General features: G+C 57.5%; 2 protein-coding genes across 4 annotated transcripts in view; one reads left to right on the top strand and one right to left on the bottom strand.

Moving 5' to 3' along the window:
• The window catches only part of ZAN (zonadhesin), a 36,549-nt gene extending 36,068 nt beyond the window's left edge, over window positions 1-481 (top strand). The window contains exons 45-47 of one of the 2 annotated variants that reach the window (XM_059881606.1): window positions 75-180; window positions 277-320; window positions 399-481. In XM_059881606.1, the coding sequence (XP_059737589.1) occupies window positions 75-180; window positions 277-320; window positions 399-439 (191 nt within the window). In that variant the 3' untranslated portion in view covers window positions 440-481. Of the gene's footprint in view, window positions 1-74; window positions 181-276 lie in introns of both variants that reach the window. The other variant, XM_024985146.2, reaches the window with a different exon arrangement.
• A 2,336-nt stretch (window positions 482-2,817) lies between these two features.
• On the bottom strand, window positions 2,818-19,762 carry EPHB4 (EPH receptor B4). 2 transcript variants are annotated; one of them, XM_010819549.4, is made up of 17 exons: window positions 19,224-19,762; window positions 16,599-16,669; window positions 16,068-16,355; window positions 14,946-15,342; window positions 13,505-13,660; window positions 12,991-13,323; window positions 12,540-12,664; window positions 11,690-11,876; window positions 10,624-10,726; window positions 10,338-10,402; window positions 10,112-10,225; window positions 9,748-9,995; window positions 6,529-6,744; window positions 6,083-6,232; window positions 5,463-5,656; window positions 5,106-5,261; window positions 2,818-3,897 (listed from the first exon to the last, which is right to left on the bottom strand). In XM_010819549.4, exons 1-17 carry the CDS (start codon window positions 19,273-19,275, stop codon window positions 3,768-3,770), a joined length of 2,985 nt encoding a protein of 994 aa, XP_010817851.2. In that variant the 5' UTR covers window positions 19,276-19,762; the 3' UTR covers window positions 2,818-3,767. The 2 variants fall into 2 exon arrangements, with proteins under 2 accessions (XP_010817851.2, NP_001193197.3); NM_001206268.3 differs by having other exon boundaries at window positions 3,228-3,897; window positions 11,690-11,855; window positions 19,224-19,275.
• Window positions 19,763-20,770: the final 1,008 nt, after the last annotated feature.

Here is a 20,770-nt window from a genome sequence, read left to right as displayed (position 1 = left end):
GCAGCTGAGGACCGGAAGGGAGTATACCCCTCACCTCTTATTCCACACCTCTATTTCTGTTCCCCGCACCCCAGAAGCATCCAACTTTGCCTCCATCCTGTTGCCATTGCTGGTGCCCATGGTGGTCATAGTGCCAGCGGCGGTGACCAGAGGATGCATTTCCAGGAGGAAAGGGAGGAGGTGAGTTTCTGGAAAGGGGCAGAGGAGGGCCGGCTAGGGGGAGCAAACACGGGGAGTGGGTGCTGACCGTCATCACCGGTGTGTTTCGTCCTCTAGGGAGAAAATGCGGAGCCAGACCAGAGGCAAGCCGCCACATGCGGGTGAGCCCCAGCCCCACGGCCCACAGCTTTGGCGCCCGGCCTGAGGCTGCCTCTTATCCATGTTTTCTTTTTCCTCAGATTTTAGTCCAGAGCAAGCCCTCAGAGTCGCTCAGTTCTGAGTTGTCCACAGAAAAAAGAGAGATAAAATTATTTATTTTTGAGATGTGAATTTCCACATGATTCTGGTAGAGGAAGGGTCTGTGAGGTGGAGCGTGGTGGGGAGAGACAGAAGGGAAACGCAGGCCCGGGGACCTAAGGCTGGATGCTCCAGAAAGTGTCCACAGGGAGAGTAACCGAGGTCTGAGGAGGTAAGGGGCTGCCTGTCCCTTAGACAAAGTCCCGTGAAGGGCTTCAGGGATACAGGAGAAAAGAGGGCACCCCAGGAATCCTAGTTCTTGTAGGTCTTGGCCTCTGAGCTTCCCACTTGGGTAAGTGAAAGGTGATCCTGAGGTTTTATGTTTCTAATGATGAGATTAAAGCTCTGGGCAGAGGCTCAGGATGGGAAACGTGGCTTTTTCCAAAGGGTGAACTGGCCTGTGACCCAAAGGGCCTTGGGGTTGCTATGGTAACTGAGGGTGGGGGCTGAGGCCTGGCTTGGGAGGAGCTTGGAGCTCCATCCTGCTAGGAGTGACCAGCTCACCTCAGCCAAGGGCCAAAGTGCAGACATGCCTGCCCTTAGCTCCATGCCTTGTGCCTCCCACCAGGCAGGTCCTGGGGGAGGGGGCTGGGACGTCCTGCGCGGGCTCTAAGAAAAAAAGGAAGGCTGCCCACTGGGCTCAGATGTGAGATACCAAGGAGAGGGGATGCCAAAGCAGGCAGGACCCTGGGTTCTAGAGAGGAATCCTTACTCTGTCCTCCAAATGAGCCCAGTGGCCACCTTTATGTGGCTGACCCAAGGAAGCAAGACCCAAGTTGGTTGGGGAAAGGGCTCCAAGAAAGAAGGGGTGCCCCCGGCCAGGTCACCCTGCCTCTCAGCTGGAGGAAGCAGCTCGCACTCTGGAGCTGGGCTGGCTGCGTTTAACCTGAGCGTCACAGGACTCCCAGCTGCATGCCTGGCACCGCCCCTTGTCCCCCCGCACTGACCTCCCTTTTCCTGCTCTTTGACCCTTTGCCTCTCTATTCATCTGTGTCCGGCTCCCCTGACCTCTGACCCACCTAAGGTCTCCTTATCTAGCCTGGATGTCTGGTTGGCAGGGGTAGGAGGTGGCCTGGACCAGCATCCTCCCTAAGTCCTCGGCAGGACAGAGTCCCGCCCATCCTGTTAGAGGTACAGACATGAGCCATGTCATCAAGGAAGGCGACAGAGGATTCCAGAGCATTAGAGATTCCCAAAGGCAGTAGTAGAGGCAGGAAATTGGGGACGGGACCACTCCTGGAGGCTTCCTGGGCTGGGAGGGGCAGAAGCTGGGGTTTGGGGTCCTGTATCAACCCCGGCGAAGCTTCCCTGGTGGCTCAGATGGTAAAGAATGTGCCCGCAATGCAGGAGACCCAGGTTCAGTCCCTGAGTTGGGAAGACGCCTTGGAGAAGGGCATGGCAACCCACTCTAGTATTCTTCCCTGGAAAATTCCATGGACAGAGGCATCTGGTGGGCTACAGTCCATGGGGTCGCAGAGTTGGACATGACTGAACAACTCGCACACACCAACCCCAGCACAGCAGGGGGCAACGGAGACGCAAAAATGGCAAGGCTGCGCCAGCTTGACAAAGCGGCCGGTCCAGGCCTGCCCCTGCAGGTGTCCCCTGGGGCGGGCAGGCCGGGAAGCCGAAGACGGTGAGAAAGCCATCAGGGGATTGACCCCAGCCTCGTCTTCCTGCTCAGGAGGGGGGATTTGGGGGGAGATACTCAGGTGGTTTCCCCTCCCTTTCCAAGAGGCTGGGAGAACCTGCCTGGGCAGCATCTTGAAAGGGGGAATTGTCCTCCAGACCCAGCCCAGCGTGTGTGTGTGTACATACACGTGGGGGGTCCGTGTCCTCCACGCCAGCCTCTGCCCCTCCCCCACAACCAAATGCAGACACTCCCCCCACTGCCTCTAAACTAACCCCAGCTGTCAACATCTGGCCCACATCTGTCTCCCTCATCTGACGGGGCCTCCACCCCAGCAGATCCCCCTTCCCACATCAGGGGGCTGTAGGACGACGGCCCCAAGTTATAGGCCTCCCCTGTCTCATAGAGCCCCTCAGCCAGGGCTCAGAAACCAGGGCCGGTGGGGGGAAGGAGGGCAGCCCCACCCCGGAGGTGCCCCAGGCTCTTGGCAGAGCCATCTGGAGCCGTTAGAAGCAGCTGCCAATGACTCATCTCCAGTGCCCCCACCCCACCACCTCAAACACACCCTGGGGCTGGGAACCAAGCACCCAGCCCCCACCCCTGCCACAGCCCTATCTCCACACCTCCGACCCCTCAGTCAGCCTGGCTCAAAAGCCCCTCCATACCAGAGCCCCCTCTACAGAAGCCTATTCCATCACCTCCCTCCCACTCCTAATCATCCCCAGAGTGAAGACACTTCCCATTTTCTTTTATTTATACAAAACAATCGTTTTAAATATAATTTAAGAACCCCTCCAAGCACCGGTGTCTGTCTCTGCTTTCCAGCACTTCCCCCCCCCCCGACACCCCTCATGGACACAGTTTGGGGGTACTTGGGGGGCAGGGAAATGTCGGGGGGTTGTGGCGTGACCAAGGCACTGTTCTGGAAACAAGACACGATGACGGGTCCCTGTTTCCACTTGGGCCAAAGAGGCAATAATGAAACAGGTCCCCTCTAACACAAAAAGTTATGACAAGGACTGTAGAAAACAACAAAAACTGAAAAAAAAAAAAAAAAAAGGAAAAATAAGACCAAAAACAAAAAATTAAAACTCAAAAACCTTCAATATGAAGGCAGCAGATGGGGGAGGGGTATTTACAAGGGAAAACTGAGTTCGGCGGAGACAGCAGCAAGGTTGGGACATCCAAGTCCAATGATTTCACTGGGCCATGATGCCCCTTCTCGCCTCCCGAGCTCGCAGGCTAGTCCTCCCTTCTCTTTGGTCTGCAGGGCTGCTACCCTTCAAGGTGAGGAGGGGCACCTGGGGGCCCTAATTGGGGATCCAAGGGAGGCTGTGGAGATCGTGCCCAACTAGCCCTGGGATGTTGGCAGACTCCGGGGACTCCTTTTCCTCCGGTCACACCCAATCCTGAGGGAAAGGCTCCTGCGCCCTAAGTTTGGGGTCCCCCCCCACCCCCCGGGGGGAGCGTTATGATTCCACACTGCAGAATCCCCAAATCCTCTCTCTCCAAACTGCCAGCTCCCCACCCCCATGGGTTCAAAGTGCAATCCAGTCAGTGGGGCGTGGGGTGGGAGCCTCTTGAGTCCCCCCTACCCGACTCTGCCCCAGGAAGAAAGGGATCCCCGGGCGCTGGAGTCCCTGCCGCTCCAGAGCTACGGAGCCAGGCGTACAGATGCAGTTCAGTACTGGGGGGCCGGTGCTCCCGACCCGCCTGGGGCTCCAGGCTTGGCCTGGGATTTCATGTGCTGGACACTGGCCAGGATTTTCTTCTGGTGTCCCGCCAGAGTGACTCCGATTCGGAGCAGGTCCCTGCGGAAGAACCAACAGCTAGGTGAGACCACTAAGCTCCCAGGACATCTCTCCTTCAAAAACCCGTCCCCGCCTCGGTCGTGCCAGCCAATCAGAATGGCCAGCGGAGAAGCGGGTAGACGTCAACAGTTATCGGGCAGTTTCCGGGGGTGGGGGCCGATTTAGGCGCACACCACAGTTCTGCGCGCAGCCGCAGTAGGGGGCGAGGCTAGGTACCCGCAGGGATAGAGAAACAAGGGGTGGAGGGCTTCGCCCTGGATGCTGAAACTAGAAGGAAAGGCAGAGAATCAGGGAAGAGGAGGAACGAAAGGGAGAGAAAAGCCCATAAAATGAGGTTGGCGAAAGAATGCTTCAGAGGACAAAGAAGTCAGAAGGAAAAGTCTTCCGGACAAAGAAATCAAAAGGAAAAATCCGAAGGAGAAAGAGAGGAGCTGGGTGGGTGGAGAAAGGAATGGGCGAGAGAGAGGACACAAACAGACTGCTCCCAGCCCCCGTCCTGATGCAGGGAGGCGGAGGTAAGAAAGAAGCGATGAGAAGTGGAAGGCAAGAACCCATGTCAGTGAACCCGTGTCAAGGGAAGGCTCAAGCCAGTCAGGAGGGGCCCAGACCTGCTGGGACAGGACGGGCTTCCCAAGGAAAGGGCCTCTTGGACCCTCTGTGTCTGGATTTCTAGTCCTATTTCTGTGATTCCAACCCAGGGTGAGAGGAGTCCTTGGGACAGGAATGGAAAGGTGGAAAGAAGGACCAGGGAGAGGCCAACTAGGGGAAAGCAGTATTTGGAAGGCACTGGAATTGTAAAACCATTTAACATTAAAGCTGGAAAGGATTTCCAAAACCCAGGCCAATCTTCTCCTTTTATGGGTGGGAAAACATCCAGAGTTGACACGTTGTTAATGTGAGAGCAGGGTCTGGAATGTAGATAGATGCACAAAGATAGATATAGATTTCAAGGCGGGAGCGAGATGGCCCACGGCCGAGGTGGTGCAAGGGGGTGAGGCAGGCACAGCTGACCTGGAAGATTCCCGAGCTCTCAGTCCCTGCAGCTGTTACTGTTTGCGGGGGGAGGGGCTCTAGAATGGGCACCAGAAGTTGACCTCAAAGGCCCCTGCTCAAACTGTGGGCCTGACTGTGGTCACCCAGATTCCACCCTCCTGGTTGCTTGGCCCTCACCACCGCCCTCCCGGTCCCCAGCTCCCACCATGACTTACTCAGTGGAGATCTGGCTGACCAGCTCAAAGGAGCCAAACCCAGCAGCTGCAAAGCTTTCTTCGTATCTTCCCATCTTAATGGCTCGAAGCCACTCCCCCACGGAGCCAAAAGCTGAGTAGTGAGGCTGCCGCTGATCCAGGAGGGGGTGCGAGGCCCTGGGGGGCAAGGATGCAGAGGATACCCTTAGCAACAGCGTGTGTCAGGGTGAGGACGCAGAGCCCAGGCCTGGAGAGGCGGAAGGGCACAGCCCACATACCACCGAAAGGACCGATACTTCTGGGGTGGCGGAGGGGAGGAAGCGAGGTTCTCAGGGTGGCACAGAGCAGGAAAGAGGGCCCATCCTCTGGGGTCCTCACCCGCCGTTCTCCCGGGCCACGATTTTGAGGCTGGCAGGGTTCCGGATCATCTTGTCGAGGGCGCTGACCACCTGGGGGAAGCGGGGCCGCGCATTCCGGTCTTTCTGCCAACAGTCCAGCATGAGCTGATGCAGGGAGGTGGGGCAGTCTGGGGGCGGGGGCAACCGGTAGTCCTGTTCAATGGCGTTGATCACCTGGAATGATGGGTGGAAGACGCACTGGGTGAGGGAGTCAAGGGGAAAACGAAGCTGCCGAAGGACCCCACTGAAGTGGTGACTTAACAGACGCCGGGATGGGTGCTGCGGGCCAGAAGGGCTAACCTAGGGGTGGCCCTCCCTGCCAGGGCCCAGGCTGGCTGTGGCTCAGTGTCCTAGAAGCTCTTGAGCTATGATCCAGACATGTAACCTCCCAAGCCTGCCTTTCATCTCTGCCTCCGTCTGTGACCAGATGAGCTGTTATCAAACTCTAAACACAGATCACCTCCTCACCATGCCACTCTCACCACCTCAAGGACCCAACAGTGATGAGCTCTCTAAGAAGGATCCCCTGCCACCCCACCGCCCCACATCCCAAGAGCCAAGACATTCCAGGGCAGGTTGGTGGGACCACGGGATACTTACATCCTGATTGCTCATATCCCAGTATGGCCGCTCCCCAAATGACATGACCTCCCACATGACAATTCCGTAGCTCCAGGCATCACTGGCAGATGTGAACTTCCGGAAGGCAATGGCCTCGGGGGCTGTCCAGCGGATGGGAATCTTTCCTCCCTAAAGACGGGGGAGGACAAGGTGAGCTGAGGGACTCCCAGGACTCGGGCATTCTGCGTCTCCCCCAGCTTAGGCCTCCTTTCTTTCGGCGCCCCAAATGGCCAGCTCCCCAACTCTGTTCTTTTCCCAGACTCCTAGCAGCCGGTTCCTTAAGCTGATCCCCCAGCCCCCACGCCCGCCACAATGTAGGTCTGCTCCTACATCCTGGCCTGGACCAGAGCTGTCAGTCCCTCAGCCTCCCACCTTTCCAATCCGGCCCTAAGAACCTAGATCACATGGTTGTCCCCCAGCCTCACCAGAGAGCTCGTGTAGGTGGGGTCGGAGGAGTTCTCCTCCAGGAATCGGGAGAGGCCAAAGTCTGAGACCTTGCAGACGAGGTTGCTGTTGACCAGGATGTTGCGGGCAGCCAGGTCTCGGTGGACGTAGCTCATCTCGGCAAGGTAGCGCATGCCCGAGGCGATGCCCCGTAGCATGCCCACGAGCTGGATCACGGTGAACTGGCCGTCGTTCAGCTGGAGATGGACACGGTGGGGGTCGCAGTTAGGGCGCCCCTCTTTCCCCAACATTCTAAACTATATTTATGGGACTTTCCCGGTGCTCCAGTGGCTGAGACTCTGCACTCCCAATACAGAGGGCCTGGGTTTCAATCCCTGGTCGGGGAACTAAGATCCCAAAAGCCACAGCTAGGGGTTTGCATGCTGCAACTGAAGATTCTGAAAACTGCAACCAAGAGCAAAGATCCTGCCTGCCACTACTAAGACCTGGCACAGCCAAATAAATCAATAAAAACAAATACATTAAAAAATAAACCGTATTTATCCCTTCCAGACCCATCTCACGCCCACCTGTAGGGCAGGCCTGCCAACATCCTAGGTAAACCCCTTCTGCTTTCTTTCACTCTTGAGTCCTCTCAGTCTTTTCTGCAGTATCGTGACACAATGCTTATAACTGTTCCTGTTTCAAATACATGCACTCAAGTCTCTTGTAATTAGACTATAAGGAGCCGGGAACCTACTATATAGCACATGGAACTCTGCTCAATGTTACGTGCCAGCCTGGATGGGAGGGCGGTTTGGGGGAGAATGGGTACGTGTATATATATGGCTGAGTACCTTTGCTGTTTACCTGAAACTATCACAACACTGTTAATCGGCTATACCCCAATACAAAATGTTTCGGTGTTAAAAAAATAATAAAAATGAAAATTTAAATAAGATTATACTTTCTTCCATTTAACCTAGTACAGTGCATTTGATCCAGGAAATATTAGGCAAATGGTTTGGATCTAACATGTTCTTTTTATTTGACAGCAACGGAGCGATGACAGTTACGAGTGTGCTCTGAAGACACCTGTCTCCAGGTGGAGAGGTGTGCCTTGGCACTGATCCAGCCACACTCTCGCTCAGCCCTCTTGGACCTACTGTATATAGGATGCAAGAGAATGGTGAGGAGTCAGGTGTGCTCGGTAACCACAGCACCAAAGCCAAGGTCTAAAGCCTGACCTTCACCTTCATAGAGTCTGCTCTCACCAGGTAAGCCTGCCAGTCACAAATGGTTAACTAAGCCCATCCTCTGGGTTCAGCTAGCACGCAGGGGATTCTTGGCAGCCCTGCAGGGCCAGCAACGCTGAGTCCAGAAACTGAACTCTGAACCCATCCTCCAAGCCTGCGCCTGCTTCACACCTTACATCTCAGTTGGTGGCCTCACTCCCAGGCACTCAGGGTAGAGACCTCAGAGTCTCCACGATTCCTCTCTCTCCCCTGTTCACAGCCTACGATCCATCAGCAAGTTCTGCCTGCTATGCCTCCAAAACACACCCCAAACCCAACTGCTTCTCCACACCCACTGCACCCCCCACGGCCTGAGTGACTGCCAGTCTCCTCATCGGCAGGCTTCCCTGGTGGCTCAGCAGTAAAGAATCCGCCTGCAATGCGGGAAACCTGGGTTCAATCCCTGGACTGGGAAGATCCCCTGGAAAAGGGATAGGCAACCCACTCCAGTATTCATGCCTGGAAAATTCCATGGACAGAGGAGGCTGTCCTTCTCTGCCTCCTCATGCCAGAGGAAAATTCCATGGCAGGCTACAGTCCTTGGGGTCGCAAAGAGTCATACATGACTGAGCGACTGTCACTCCTGCTGATATCCTCCCCAAAGCTTCCTCTTTTGGACTTCTAATCACACCCCCAGTTCTAAGACCACGAGACCCAGCCGCCAACTACGAGGTGATCCACCATTGCTCCTCTGCTGACCTGGTTCAGCTTCACCAGCCTTTCTGCTTCTTGAACGCACCAGATCCCGTATACCCTGGGGGGCTCTTCAGTCCCCAGTATGCTTCCCCCTGCCCCCATCTTCTCACGGCTGGCTTTCTCATCTACCCAGATGCCATCTCTTCTAAGACAGACCCCCTTCCCTCTCCTGCAACCAGACAATGGAACAAACTCCCGCATCCACAAGGCACTGCCCCAGTGTCTGCCGCAGCATCCCTCGTGACGGGAGCCGGGCAGCCTGTGTTTCCCAATGCAGTACCGTGGGAAGCACACCGCACCGCCTGATGGAGGCTGGCCACAGACGTAGAATTCTGAACTTATCACAGTGTTAGATACAGCTTCCCTTATGGGAAACACAGAGAAACAAGCTAAATGACCCCGCGAGGAAGAATCCAATCAATCTAGAAAAGACATTTGAATGGACAAGTGGCCCAGCCCTTGAGCGTATCAGAAAGACAAAGGACTGTCCTGGGATGTAAAAAGACTCAAAACAATAACTGCCAGTGCAATGCTTGATCCTGAACTGGATGCTGCGACATGTTGGGGACAACTGGAGAAATATGAGTATCACACAGGCATTAGTGATACCAGGGGGTTGTTGTCATTTTGTTAAATGCAACATTGCTTTGCTCTGTAGAAAAACCTTTCGGGGACTTCCCTGGTGGTCTAGTGGTTAAGACTCCGCACTTCCCCTGCAGGGAGCACAGGTCTGATCCCTGATCAGGGAAGTGCCACAAGCCGTGTGGTGCAGCCAAAAAAAAAAAGTGTTTTTTTTTTTTTTTTTAAAGATGCCTAGTAAAGTTGAAAAAAAATAATAAAACTTCATACAATTTTGTTCAAGTAGCAAAAATGAGCTCTTTCCTCTCATTTCTATAAGCCTGTTTAATTTTTTTTCACATGTGAAATTTTGTTTGCTTTCTATAAAAGCTTGTTCATACTTGTTAACTTTCAGTCTTCCACATTGTACCAGCAGCTCGCCAAGACCAGAGATGTTCAGGGTCGAATTCCCGAGGCCCCGGACAGTGGCGGGTGCACAAGGAGATGCTCAGTAAATATTTGTCACAAAGATAGATGACAGCCCCTCCAGATCCTGGGGTCTGCCGGCCCCACAGGGAGACCAGTCCCAGGACTCAGCCTTCCCTGGCGGAGGATGAATGGTGCAGAGGCAGCAACACGGGGCCCACCGTCTGTCCTGGGCTGTGCTGGGGGAGGGCAGGGTGGACTGGGGTGTTGTGGGGGGGGGCTCACCCGCAGGAAGGAGTCCAGGGCACCGTTCTCCATGAACTCGGTGAGGATCATGACGGGCACGCTGTTGGTGACCACGCCCTCCAGGCGGATGATATTGGGGTGCTCGAACTGGCCCATGATGGAGGCCTCACTCAGGAACTCCCGCCGCTGCCGCTCCGTGTAGCCGCCCTTCAGGGTCTTGATGGCTACGCAGCTCTCCTTCTTCCCAGGGGCCTTGAGGCGCCCCCGGCACACCTCACCAAACTCGCCTTCAGGAAGGACGCTTCGGGTCAGCTCTCCTCTCCCAGGGGATCTGGCTGGCCCTGCCGTCCACCCCACCACCAACTCCACTCTCCTCCCTGGCACCCAGGCGTTTTCCACTCACCTGCACCAATCACCTCTTCAATCTTGACATAGGAGACATCGATCTCTTTTGCAAACTCCCTGACAGCCTCATTAGGGTCTTCGTAAGTGAAGGGGTCAATGTAGACCTTAGTACCTGGGGAATCGCATGGGGCCTGTTAGCCAAGAGGTGACTCCCATTGCACTCAGATGCCGTGGGCTCACAGCTCTTGCCCCAGCCCCGAATCCTTCAGGAAGGGTATACCCACCGTGCCCAATGAGATACTGGGCGTGTTTGTCTGAGTACTCAGCTTCTCTCCCGTTGCTCTGCTTCCTGGAGTGGATGGGACAGAAAAGGTAAACTGAGTCACATGTCCCAGAGGGAACTGAGTTCCAGAGGGAATGGATGGGAAGAGAGAAGCAGGAGTCAGAAAGGATTCCAAGTGAAAGCAGGTAGGTTCCCTGGACATCCAGGGAGCCTCGACCTGGAGCAAGAGGGTGGGCGGCCAGCCCCAGGGGGTTTCATCAGGGTCTCCAGGTGCCCAGGTCGCTCACCTGAGGCAGAGAACTGCGATGACGATGACCACGAACACTAGCACCACACCCACGGCCGCGGTGCCTGCAATCAGGGCCAGCTGCTCCCTCCAGGCCTCATTCTCTGGAGGAGAAGAACTGAGATCAGGGAGACCCTGAGGGCCCGTGGGCTCCACTCAAGTCCCTCAGGGCCAGGGAAGAAGTTTCCCGGCCTGAGTGGGTTTGATTCTGCTCTGTCATAAATACTGGTGACCACAAAAGAAGTCCCACTTGAATAGGAGGTACCTAAGGCTAAATATGAAAAGGTGGAAACAACCTAAACGTCCATCAACAGATGAATGGATAAAGAAAAATGGGACAGCCACTCAACAGAGTATTTTTCAGCTACAAGGAGGAATGAAGTCCTGATATATTCTACAATATGGCTGAACCTAGAAAACATTATGCCACGGGAGAGAAGCAGCAGCCAGTCACAAGACTGTATCGTGTGACAACATGTGTATGAAAGATTCAGAATGGGCGAATCTAGACACAAAAAAGGTAGATGAGTGTTTGCTGGGGGCTGAGAGGTAATAGAAGGGGTATATGTGTCTTTCTGAGGTGCTGAAATGTTCTAAAATTAATTATGGGCATGGTTGCACAACTCTGTGAATATATTACAAGCCAATGAATTATACATTTTAAATGGGTGAATCATAAGGTAGATGAATCATATCCCAATAAAACTGTAAAAAAAATTAAAAGGTTTAGGACAAAACCCCTTGGGCCAGCATATAAAAACTATCAAAGTGTCACCTCATTTAATCCTTGGAGCCCTGGGAGAGAGGCCTCCTACTTCCAAGTGTTGGATGAGAGAGCTGGGGCTCAGGGGTCAAGTTTTTGCTAAAGGTCACATAGCTGGAAAGCTGCTGAGTGGGCCTTCACACCCAGCTGTTGGATTCGGTTTCTGTGTCCCATCACCAGGCCAGAATGCCTCGTGGTGGAAAAAGAAGCAAGAGGGACGTGACTTTGGGGGTCCGGAGAGCCAAGGCCTCCTTGCCCTGGGGGGGACAGCCAACCCCAGGCACGTCCTGCCCCCCAGACTCACCGTCCAGCTGGGTCTGGCTGTGGTGCTCCTGGCCAAAGGGCCCGTAGCCGGCCTCGGAGCGTGCCCGCACCTGGACCAGGTAGCTGGCTCCCCGCTTCAGTCCCCGCAGCTCTGCCCGGTTCTCTGACGTCTTCAGGAACCGCACGCTGCTGGGGCCCTCAGCGCCCTGTTCCGGAGGAGAGAGGGGCTGGCCGTAAGCCAGGGCCCCCAGATTCCGTGGCTCTTCCCACCTCCCCTGCCCTGGGCCTCCATCACTAGCATCTCCACCCTGTTGTGAGACAGGTGAGGCCTTTGTGCTCAGTTATGTATGCACTGGGGCTTCCCTTGTGGCGCAGTTGGTAAAGAATCCGCCTGCAATGCGGGAGACCCGGGTTCGATCCCTGGGTTGGGAAGATCCCCTGGAGAAAGGAAAGGCTACCTATTCTGGCCTGGAAAATTCCACAGACTGTATAGTCCATGGGGTTACTAAGAGTCGGACACGACTGAGTGACTTTCACTATGTATGCACTGAGCTGTGTGTATTGCATGAATTATATTGTTTAGTCTTGGTAGCCATTCTGTGGGGTAGGTTCTATTACCTAAAGCATTTTGTGGGGAGGGGAGGGCCATCCTGCTTGCCATGCAAGATCTTAGTTCCTTGACCAGGGAAGTATGGAGTCCTAACCACTGGACCACCAGGAAATTTTTTTCCTAAGAGCTTTATAAGGAAGACACGAAGCTCAGAGAGGCCAAGAGGCTGACACAAGATCATTCAGCTGATACATGGCAGATGCCTACCATTCAGGTGTCCCGGCCCCTGGAGCAGGTCGCACTGCCCACTGCAACCCCCCAGGGCGGGCCTGGTTCTCACCTTCTCGTGGTACTTGACCTCGTAGTCCAGCACTGCCCCGCTGGGCGCCCGGGGAACGGCCCATGCCAGGCTCAAGCTGCTGGGTGATGACCGAGTCACCCGGATGTCAGACACGGGGGGTGGCACTGTGAGAGAGAGACGCGTTGGGGCCCTGGAGCGGAGCAGGTCTGGCCCCTATCTTCCTTGGCTCTCCCTCTGCTGGCCACACTTGTCTGGGTCCTCCAGCTGTTTCGGGATTTCCTCCCGGCTCTCTCTGGACTCTGGAGCCCGCCTTTGCATCTACTTAACACTTTCTTTCTGCCTCCTGCCCCAAAGGCCTTGACCCAGTGTATTTCCTGGGAACTCCACTCCCCAGCTGCTGCCTTTTCCCTGCCTCAGGCCTTCAGACTGTCCACCCTCCTCGCTGGCCTCTCCCATCCAACCACAGGCTGCCCCTAGTCCCCAGTCTCACCCTCGCGGTCCGTGGTGACATTCACAGCCTCAAACGGGACCGGCCCACTGGCCAAGGAGGACACCCCATTCAAGGCGGTGACCTCAAACGTATAGGTGACGTCAGGACGCAGACCGCGAATCGCCACCCAGGGCTCCACCAGGTCCCGGGGGCCGGGGTCGAAGGTCAGGTCTCCCCCGCAGGGCGTGCAGGACCCACCGGGCCGGCACTCCCGGCAGCGGAGCGCGTAAGTGAGGTCCTCCCGGCCGCCTGACTCGAGGGGCGCACTCCACTCCAAGCGCAGGGCGGAGCCATTCAGGCGGGGAACCACGCTTCTCGGGGCTGACGGGGGTGCTGCGGGAGACCAGGGTGTCAGGCAGAGGCTGAAATGGCTGGGCATGGGCAGTGGGGACAGATGGGCAGCCACACTGACATCTTGCGTTGGCCACGCACCAGGCCAGGGTCAAGAGGAGGAAGGCATGGGAGGATGGGGGCTGGGGTGAGGGGTCTACCCCAGGGGTCGCTGGCCACTTACTGGTACAGGGCGCACTTCGGGGGTCTGTGCTGGCCCGGAAGTACCCGATGCGACACTGGCAGATGGACGAGCCAATGGCGTTAGAGTGGCTGTTGGCTGGGCACGGCTGGCAGGACCCCTCCCCGGACAGGGGCTTGAAGGTGCCCTGAGCACAGGCTGAGAGAGAGAAAGTGTCCATCAGAACTCGCATCAAAGACATTCAGCGGTGGGGTTGGGGGTGGAGATCCGGGGGAAAAAAAATGACGTTCAGTGGTTATTAAAGGTGCATGAGGGACTTCCCTGGTGGTCCTTTGATTAAGACTCTGAGCTCCCACTGCAGGGAGTGCAAGTTCAATCCCTGGTCAGGGAATAAGGGTCCCACATGCCACACAGTGTGGCCAAAAAAATAAAATCAAGTTGCATGAAGTGCCAAGAGGGGAGCAGGGAGTGAGAAGCTCAGAAACCTAGCCTGTAAGAGGAGAAGACTTTCCTCCAGATCAAGGGTCTGAACCCTGGTGTACACCCCTCACTACTCCGTGGCAGCCTGGTGAAACTCAAGACCCTTGCTCAGAATAATGATTTTAAACGTACACCATAAAATATACAGATTACCAATAAAACCAAGTAAGTGAAAATACAACGATCAAAACAGGTGGAGAAGGGAATGGCAACCGACTCCAGTATTCTGGCCTGGAGAATTCCATGGATAGAAGTGCCTGATGGGCTATAGTCCATGGGGTCGCAAAGAGTCATATACAACTGAGTGACTAAGCACACACACATAAGAATAAAGATACTTGGAAAAAAAAATACAGGAAGAAAAGTTTACAACATGGCAAAGGGTGTGTTTCTGTATTAATGAGATACAGTGGCAGGACTGATAGCCAACAGAATTGTGAAGTCACAGAGAAGGAAAACAACATTTTGCCCTTCTTGCAAATCATCTCCGTTGAGCTGTGAAACCCCCCAGCATTTGAACGGGGCCCAAATCTCAGGTCTTGCTCTGACCGCTGGGCTGTGACTGACACTCCATAAAAGGAGTGACCAGTTTCAGGTAGAGATGAGTGAAAAGAAAAGGCCATCTTTTTTTTTTTCTTCCATCAAAGTTCACAGATTCCCTTGTCCTATCCACAAAACCCAGGTTAAGAACTTCTGCTCTCGAGAACAAGGTGAGTGAGAATTCAGTATCAGTAAATTAGAGGAAACCATAATGAATAGGACTAGAGTTCACGAAGCCTCTGAGTCCAACAAGGTCCCCTAGCCCAAGAGAGCCTGTTAGGTCCAGAGAGCAACTGCGTGGAGTCAGAAGCAAGAGCATGGAAGTGATGGAGAGCTCAAAACGGTGCTGGGGGCCCGGAAAACACACCCTCCAGTAACTGAGTGCCCAGGAGAGCAAAGAACGTTCAAACTGGAAATCTTGAGAAGCGGGTCCCTGATCAGGGTACTGGCCTCCTCCCCTCACCTCGGCACTTGGTGTTCCCCTCAGCGGCCTCGAACCCTGCATTGCAGCTGCAGCCCGTGACCGGCTGCTCGGCCCACTGGCCGTCTTCCCGGCAGTAGAGGCTGGGGCTGGGGCCGGGGGCAGGCATGGCATCGGCCACGCAGCTGCCGGCCACGGGCACCACCAGCTCCCGAGGCACAGTCTCCGGGAAGTAGGTGAGGTTCACAGTCTGCTGGGCGCACTTCTTATAGAAGAGGTGCAGGGACAGCAGGGCCATGCAGGCACCCTGGTCCTGGAAGGCCAGGTAGAAGCCGGCCTTGGTGAGCGGGCCCAGACGCAGCGTCTTGACATTCACCTTCCCCGTGGCCTCAGCCCCTGGGCGCTTCCGGGTGAGGTGCTCAGCAGCCACCGTGTCCACCTGCCAGGGCGGGAAGAGACTCACTGCCACAGTCTTCCACTCCCCGAGGAGCCCGAGGGACTGTCTTTTGCCCAGGCTCACCCTCTCTGTGACCTGCTCAGTCACCTGTTCCAGGACCTTCTCTCCACCCTTCCCAGTGTGCGCTTTCTTGCAGGCCCCAACATTGTCCATTAACATTTGTTAAGCTCCTATGAAGAGTCCAGGCTCCCCTTGCTGTGCACTCACTCACCCTATAGACACTTATCAACACCTGTTCTAGGCCAGGCCCCGGACTCTGTGCCGAGGAAACAGAAAGGAAGGAAATGATGAAAAGTCGATGAAAAGTTAAAAGTATAATGAGTGCGATGGCAGGCGGGACCCCAGAGCTGGAATCACAAGACAGGTAGGAGCTGGGTGGGAGAGGCAGAGAGAAGGCACTCCAGGGTTGAGGCATCAGCTGGTGCAAAGGCTGTGAAGGGGCGAGGCGGGAATTCCCTGGCGACTCACTGGTTAGCACTTCACACTTTCACTAACAAGGGCATGCGTTCAATTCCTGGCAGGGGAACTAAGATCCTGCAAGATGTGCTGACCCAGCCAAAAAATGAGGTGAGGGGGGCGAGGTGTACTTGCCCAGTGGAGTAGACTGGCCATTCCACCTAGCAGACCACCCGCTTCCCTCCTCAAGCCGGGGGCCTCCTGCTTCCATCCCCCAGGCCAGCCCCCCCAACCCCAGGGCGCCTGGGTACCTTGATGTAGGGGTTCTCCATCCAGGCTGGCGTGTGGGCCGTGGCCGTGTCTGCGTCGCTCTCGAAGTAGAAGACGGTGAAGGTCTCCTTGCAGGAGCGGCCGGCCCTCGGCAGGGAGAGGCACTCCAGCATGGTGAAGCGCAGCGTGGCGTACACGTGGACGGCCCCGCGGCGGGGGACCCAGCCGGTGCGCAGCCAGTGGGCCAGGCCTGGGGCCCGCTGCATGTCACACACCTCGTAGGTCCGGACGCTGTGCTGCTCCTCGTCCAGGCCGCTCAGCTCCTCCCACTGCGGGGAGAAGGGGGGCTGCTGAGCTGGTGGGGGAGGGTTAGTTGCAGGGTCTTTGCCATGAAGCCAGGAGGGAGGCTGGGGGACCCTTGGGGGGCGAGGGCTCAGAAGACACCTGCCCTGGCTGCTGAGATGTGGGGGATGGGTGTATGGCACGGGAAGCAGCAGCACAGTGGCCCCCCACCCCCATCGGCTTTCCTCTCGAGCCCCAGCCCCAGCTCTTACCTGAGCCCCAGCTCTTACCTGCCCGTCCGCCTGAGGGAATGTCACCCACTTCAGATCGGCAGTTTCCAATTTCGTGTTCAGTAGGGTCTCTGAGACAGACACACATACAGAGTCAGTCGGAGCTTGGGAGAGACACAGGAAGACCTGGGAGCTGAGACAGACAGACAGGCCGAGGAGGGGAGCCTGCCCTGCCCTCTGCCCACCCCTACCCGTCCCCAGGTTTCAAGCCTCTTTTCTGAGCGCCAGCCCCGCCCCTAACAGCTGGCAGGCAGGGAGCTGACCCCCAGGACTCCCAGGGCCAGGCCTCTGTGAACTGCTGTACCCCAGAGAAGGGAAGACACAGCTGCTGAAAGTGGAAAAATGGGCGAACAGCTCAGAAAGGGCCAAACTCGAGCCCAGACCTGACCCTGACCTGACATGGGGTAGGACACCCCTCCCACCAGGGTCTCCCTCCGCCTCTGCAGTCCCTCCCCCAAATGCAAAGATGCCACCTCCGATCCTTCAGACCAAACACCCCAGCCCTGACCCCCATCCCCTCCCCATTGCCTAGCTGTCCTCGGAGGCCGGTCCTGGAGGCCAGGACGCTGGGGTTCCCTGCCCTCGGCCTCTGTCTGGGGAGCCCTCATGTCTGGATTTGGTTACGGGAAAGCAGAGGGGAGGGGATTTTAGGGGTGTGGGTAGGGGGGGTGAGCACACCTGGCTCGGCTCTGGCCTCGGGGGAGGGGTGTCGGGGGAGGGGAGGGGTGGGGTTCTGGAGGAAGGTGGGGATTAGGAGAACTGCACGGGAGGAGGGTGGAGGGAGGGGAGGGGAATCCCCTGGGAGACGTAGGGGAGGGGGACGCTACAGGTCTGGCTGGGAGGAGCCTGCAGCACACCTGGGCCCAGGTCTCCCCTCCCCGGACTATAGGAGAGACAGGAGAGCAGGTGAGTGGGGCGGCCTCCTCCCAGAGACCAGGTGATGTCCACTGAGGGCCAGGGGTCAGGTGGAGGCCCGGCCAGCCCGAGGAGAGGCCCAGGGCCCCCCATGGGTGGCAGGAGACAGCCCGGCATGCTGGGGACAGGATGCCCGGGTTCTGGGAAGCGGGTGGATAGAGGCAGCCGTCTCCACCCTCCATTGTTCCAGACTGGAGAGTGTTTTCCTGTCTCCAATTTACACACTGTCTGTTTCAGGCTGTCCTGGGCGCTCCAAGCGGCTCCCGTTTCTCTCATCCTATCGCGGTCCTGCCTGCCTCCCTCTCTTGGAGCCGTCACTTCTCTTGCCTCTCACCTCTCCCCCGCTCTCCGGCCACCTCCATCTCTCTGACTGTCACTCTGCTTTCTGTCTCCCCTCTTTCACCTCCACTGGGGCACAGGGCCTTAGATAAAAGACTGAACGCCTGTCTCAGTCTGCTCACCTGTAAAATGGGAGGTAACAATACTTCCCACCACAGGGTTGTTGGGACCGTGAAAACTGAAAGCACGTAGCACCGGGCCTTGGGCTCGGCAAGCACTTAGGTAACAGGAATTCAAAGTTACTCCCTGTTCCCTTGGCATCTTTCTTTCTCTCTCACCACACGTCATCCTGGTGGGTTTTCTCTCTGCTTTGCCTTCCCTCTCTCTCCCTCTGGTTCTTTCTCGGGCTTCCTGAGCCCAGCAAGTCTCCCTTCTCCCCCACACCCTGCCTTTGATCCCCAGTCCAGAGCAGCACTGCCCAGCCTGGAGAAGACGCATTTCCAACTGCCTTTGATTCCTTCTTCTCAGCAGCCCCCCATGGCCCACTCCCCAGAGACCCCTTTGATTGCAGGCAGGGAAGGAGGGGAAGGAGGCAACTCATTGAAAGGAGATTAGGGCTGTGGGAGGAGGGTTTATAGGGCTCTTGCTTCCCCGCTAGAGGTTGAGGGGAGGGCAGAGGCTCATGGATAAAGTAACATTTGCAACGGTGCAGAAAAAGTAGAAATTTAAGAGAGCCTAGGAGACATAAGTCAGGCTGAGTTCAGGGGACAAGAGGCAGGTTAGGGTTAGAGAAAAGGACTCTGGTGGGACTGGGGCAAGGGCTGGGGTCTACGCTGCATTTAACGGGCTGGGGTGCAGCCTGGGGAAGCCAGGGTAGGAGGCTCTCTGCTCCAGGGGCCGCGGATTGGGGAGAGATTGGGAGGTTTGGAGACTTGAGTGCAGAAGGCGGCCATCCCCGACGGCGGTGTAGGGAATTGTAGGATCAAGGTGTGAACGCTATGGAATGGGGGGCGGGCGGAGTTTTATGGCCTAGCACAAAGTTCTGCCTGTCCTCTTGTTCCTCCAGAAATGTTTCCTCCTGTTTGGCGGAGGTGGGAAGAGGGACAGAAACTCTGGAGAGAGCTCTGCAGGTTGGAGTCGGGAGAAACGAAAGGCTGCCAAGGGCGTCTGGAGACGCGAGTTTAACTGTTCGGGAAGCCGGGACCGGGGCACGTCCCGGGACGGAGCTCGACTCCAAGTCTTTCCCAAACAAAAGAAAACTCCACTCCCCGCTGAGCCGCCTCCTCCCCGCCCCCCTCCCGCGCCAGCACTATTGGTCCGGAGCGTTCGGAGCTGGGCTGCGGGTTAGGGGGAGAGAGAGGTCGGCCCTTCCACTCCGAGGCCCTTCTTCGGGGGCCCCAGAAGGGCCGGGGTGCCCCCAAGAGAACTCACCTTCTAGGGCGGCTGCAAGCGAAGCCCAGCAGAGCAGAGCCCGGAGCTCCATGGCGCCGCCTCACTCTGGTTGGATCCGATCCGAGTTTGGGGGGCGCTAGCCCCCCCAGGTCTGAACCCCCGCCGGAGCGGGTGGACGCCAACTCCGCGCGCGGGACTCGCTCGGGGCCCTCAGCGCGGGCCCATGCGGGCGCGCCGGGCACCGGGTGGCGGCGCCCAGGTGTGGCCCCGCGTCCCGGCCGCGCGCGCAGACGAGAAGGCGGGGGGCGTCCTGGCAGCGGCCGCCCGGGCGGGCGCAGAGCTAGACGTGGCTGGAGTCGGGGTCCCTCCGGGGCCTCGGGGTCCCGCCCCAGAAGGCTGCTGGGGGTGGGCCGGCCGCTCGCGGTCTCCCCCCCTCCCTGGAGTGGCGCTGCTCGTGCCGCCGGGCCGAGTGCGCTCTGCGCCGGCGGGGAGGGTGAGAGCCGAGCGGGGAGCGAAGCGGGAGGGAGGGAGACTGCGGCGCGGGCCGGGCGGGCTGAGGCTGGGCCGGGCTGGGGACTGGGCCGGGCGGCGCCTGGCCGGGAGGGAGGGGCGCGCGGGGGGCGGGGGGAGCTCCCCCATCCCGAGCCGCGGCTTGGCGAGGGGGGCCGGGGCGCGCTGATTGGAGCGCGCCTGCTGAATAATTCATGAGGGAAGCGGAGCGGGGCGCAGAGCGGAGGAGGTCGGGAAGTTGGGAGAAAGTTTGGAGAAGGGGGAGGGGCGGCGGGCGAGGAGCTGGGGACCGCCCGGACCTGCACCGAGGCCGTGCGCCCTGGCCCGGACCGCGCGTGTCGGGGCCGGGGCCCAGGGATGCCCGCCCCCCGCACCCCACCGCCCCCGCCCCCGTCCCGGGCAGGCCTGAGCCCAGCAGACACCAGGGAGCGGAGAATCGCACCCAGCAGCCTGGAGGGCCGCACACGCGAAGCCCTGTCGGATGCTTCCTTCGGACTTCGGATTCTTCTCCTGGATTCGCCCACCACCCCCTAGTTGGCGTAGGGGACCGTGTTTGGAGGGAAACTTTTGAGGACGGAGGGGTGGCCCAGCGGGCCCCGAGGCAGCGATCTCAGCTTAGATAACCGTGGAGCGAACGTTCACACAGTCATTCAACAAACATTAAGTATTGGGGACCTACTATGTGCACAACCTAGCTCTGAAAACGTGCGGAGGAACGGGTCATTTGGGTTGAGATGGGGAGCAAGCAAGGGTAAATAAAAGGTACTTGGATCCGAGAGAGGGAGGGCCAGATTCCCAAATCATGGTCCTCACTCTCCCACCGTCGCGTTTAGGAGGGCTCCCGCGCCGCCCTCAGCCTTGACCCCTGGGACTCGGGCCGGGTCTGATGCTGTCTTTCCTGAAGCTGTTTCCTGTCTGGCTCCTGAGGGCCCTCGACGTGTCTGGGAGGGCCGTTCCTCTCGTGGCCATTCCCCCTCCATCTCATCAGTTAGAGGGGGGCCCCAGAAAAGCAGCTCCTCCCCCAAGCCCCGTTCTGTCTGGGCACCCGTGGGGTGGGTCTTAGGGAGATCAAGACA

The sequence above is a fragment of the Bos taurus genome, chromosome 25 (genome assembly GCF_002263795.3).
Source record: "Bos taurus isolate L1 Dominette 01449 registration number 42190680 breed Hereford chromosome 25, ARS-UCD2.0, whole genome shotgun sequence".
In the NCBI taxonomy this organism is placed as follows: domain Eukaryota; kingdom Metazoa; phylum Chordata; class Mammalia; order Artiodactyla; family Bovidae; genus Bos; species Bos taurus.
The sequence above is the reverse complement of the archived record's forward strand: the minus strand, read 5'-3'. Positions and strand labels throughout refer to the sequence as shown.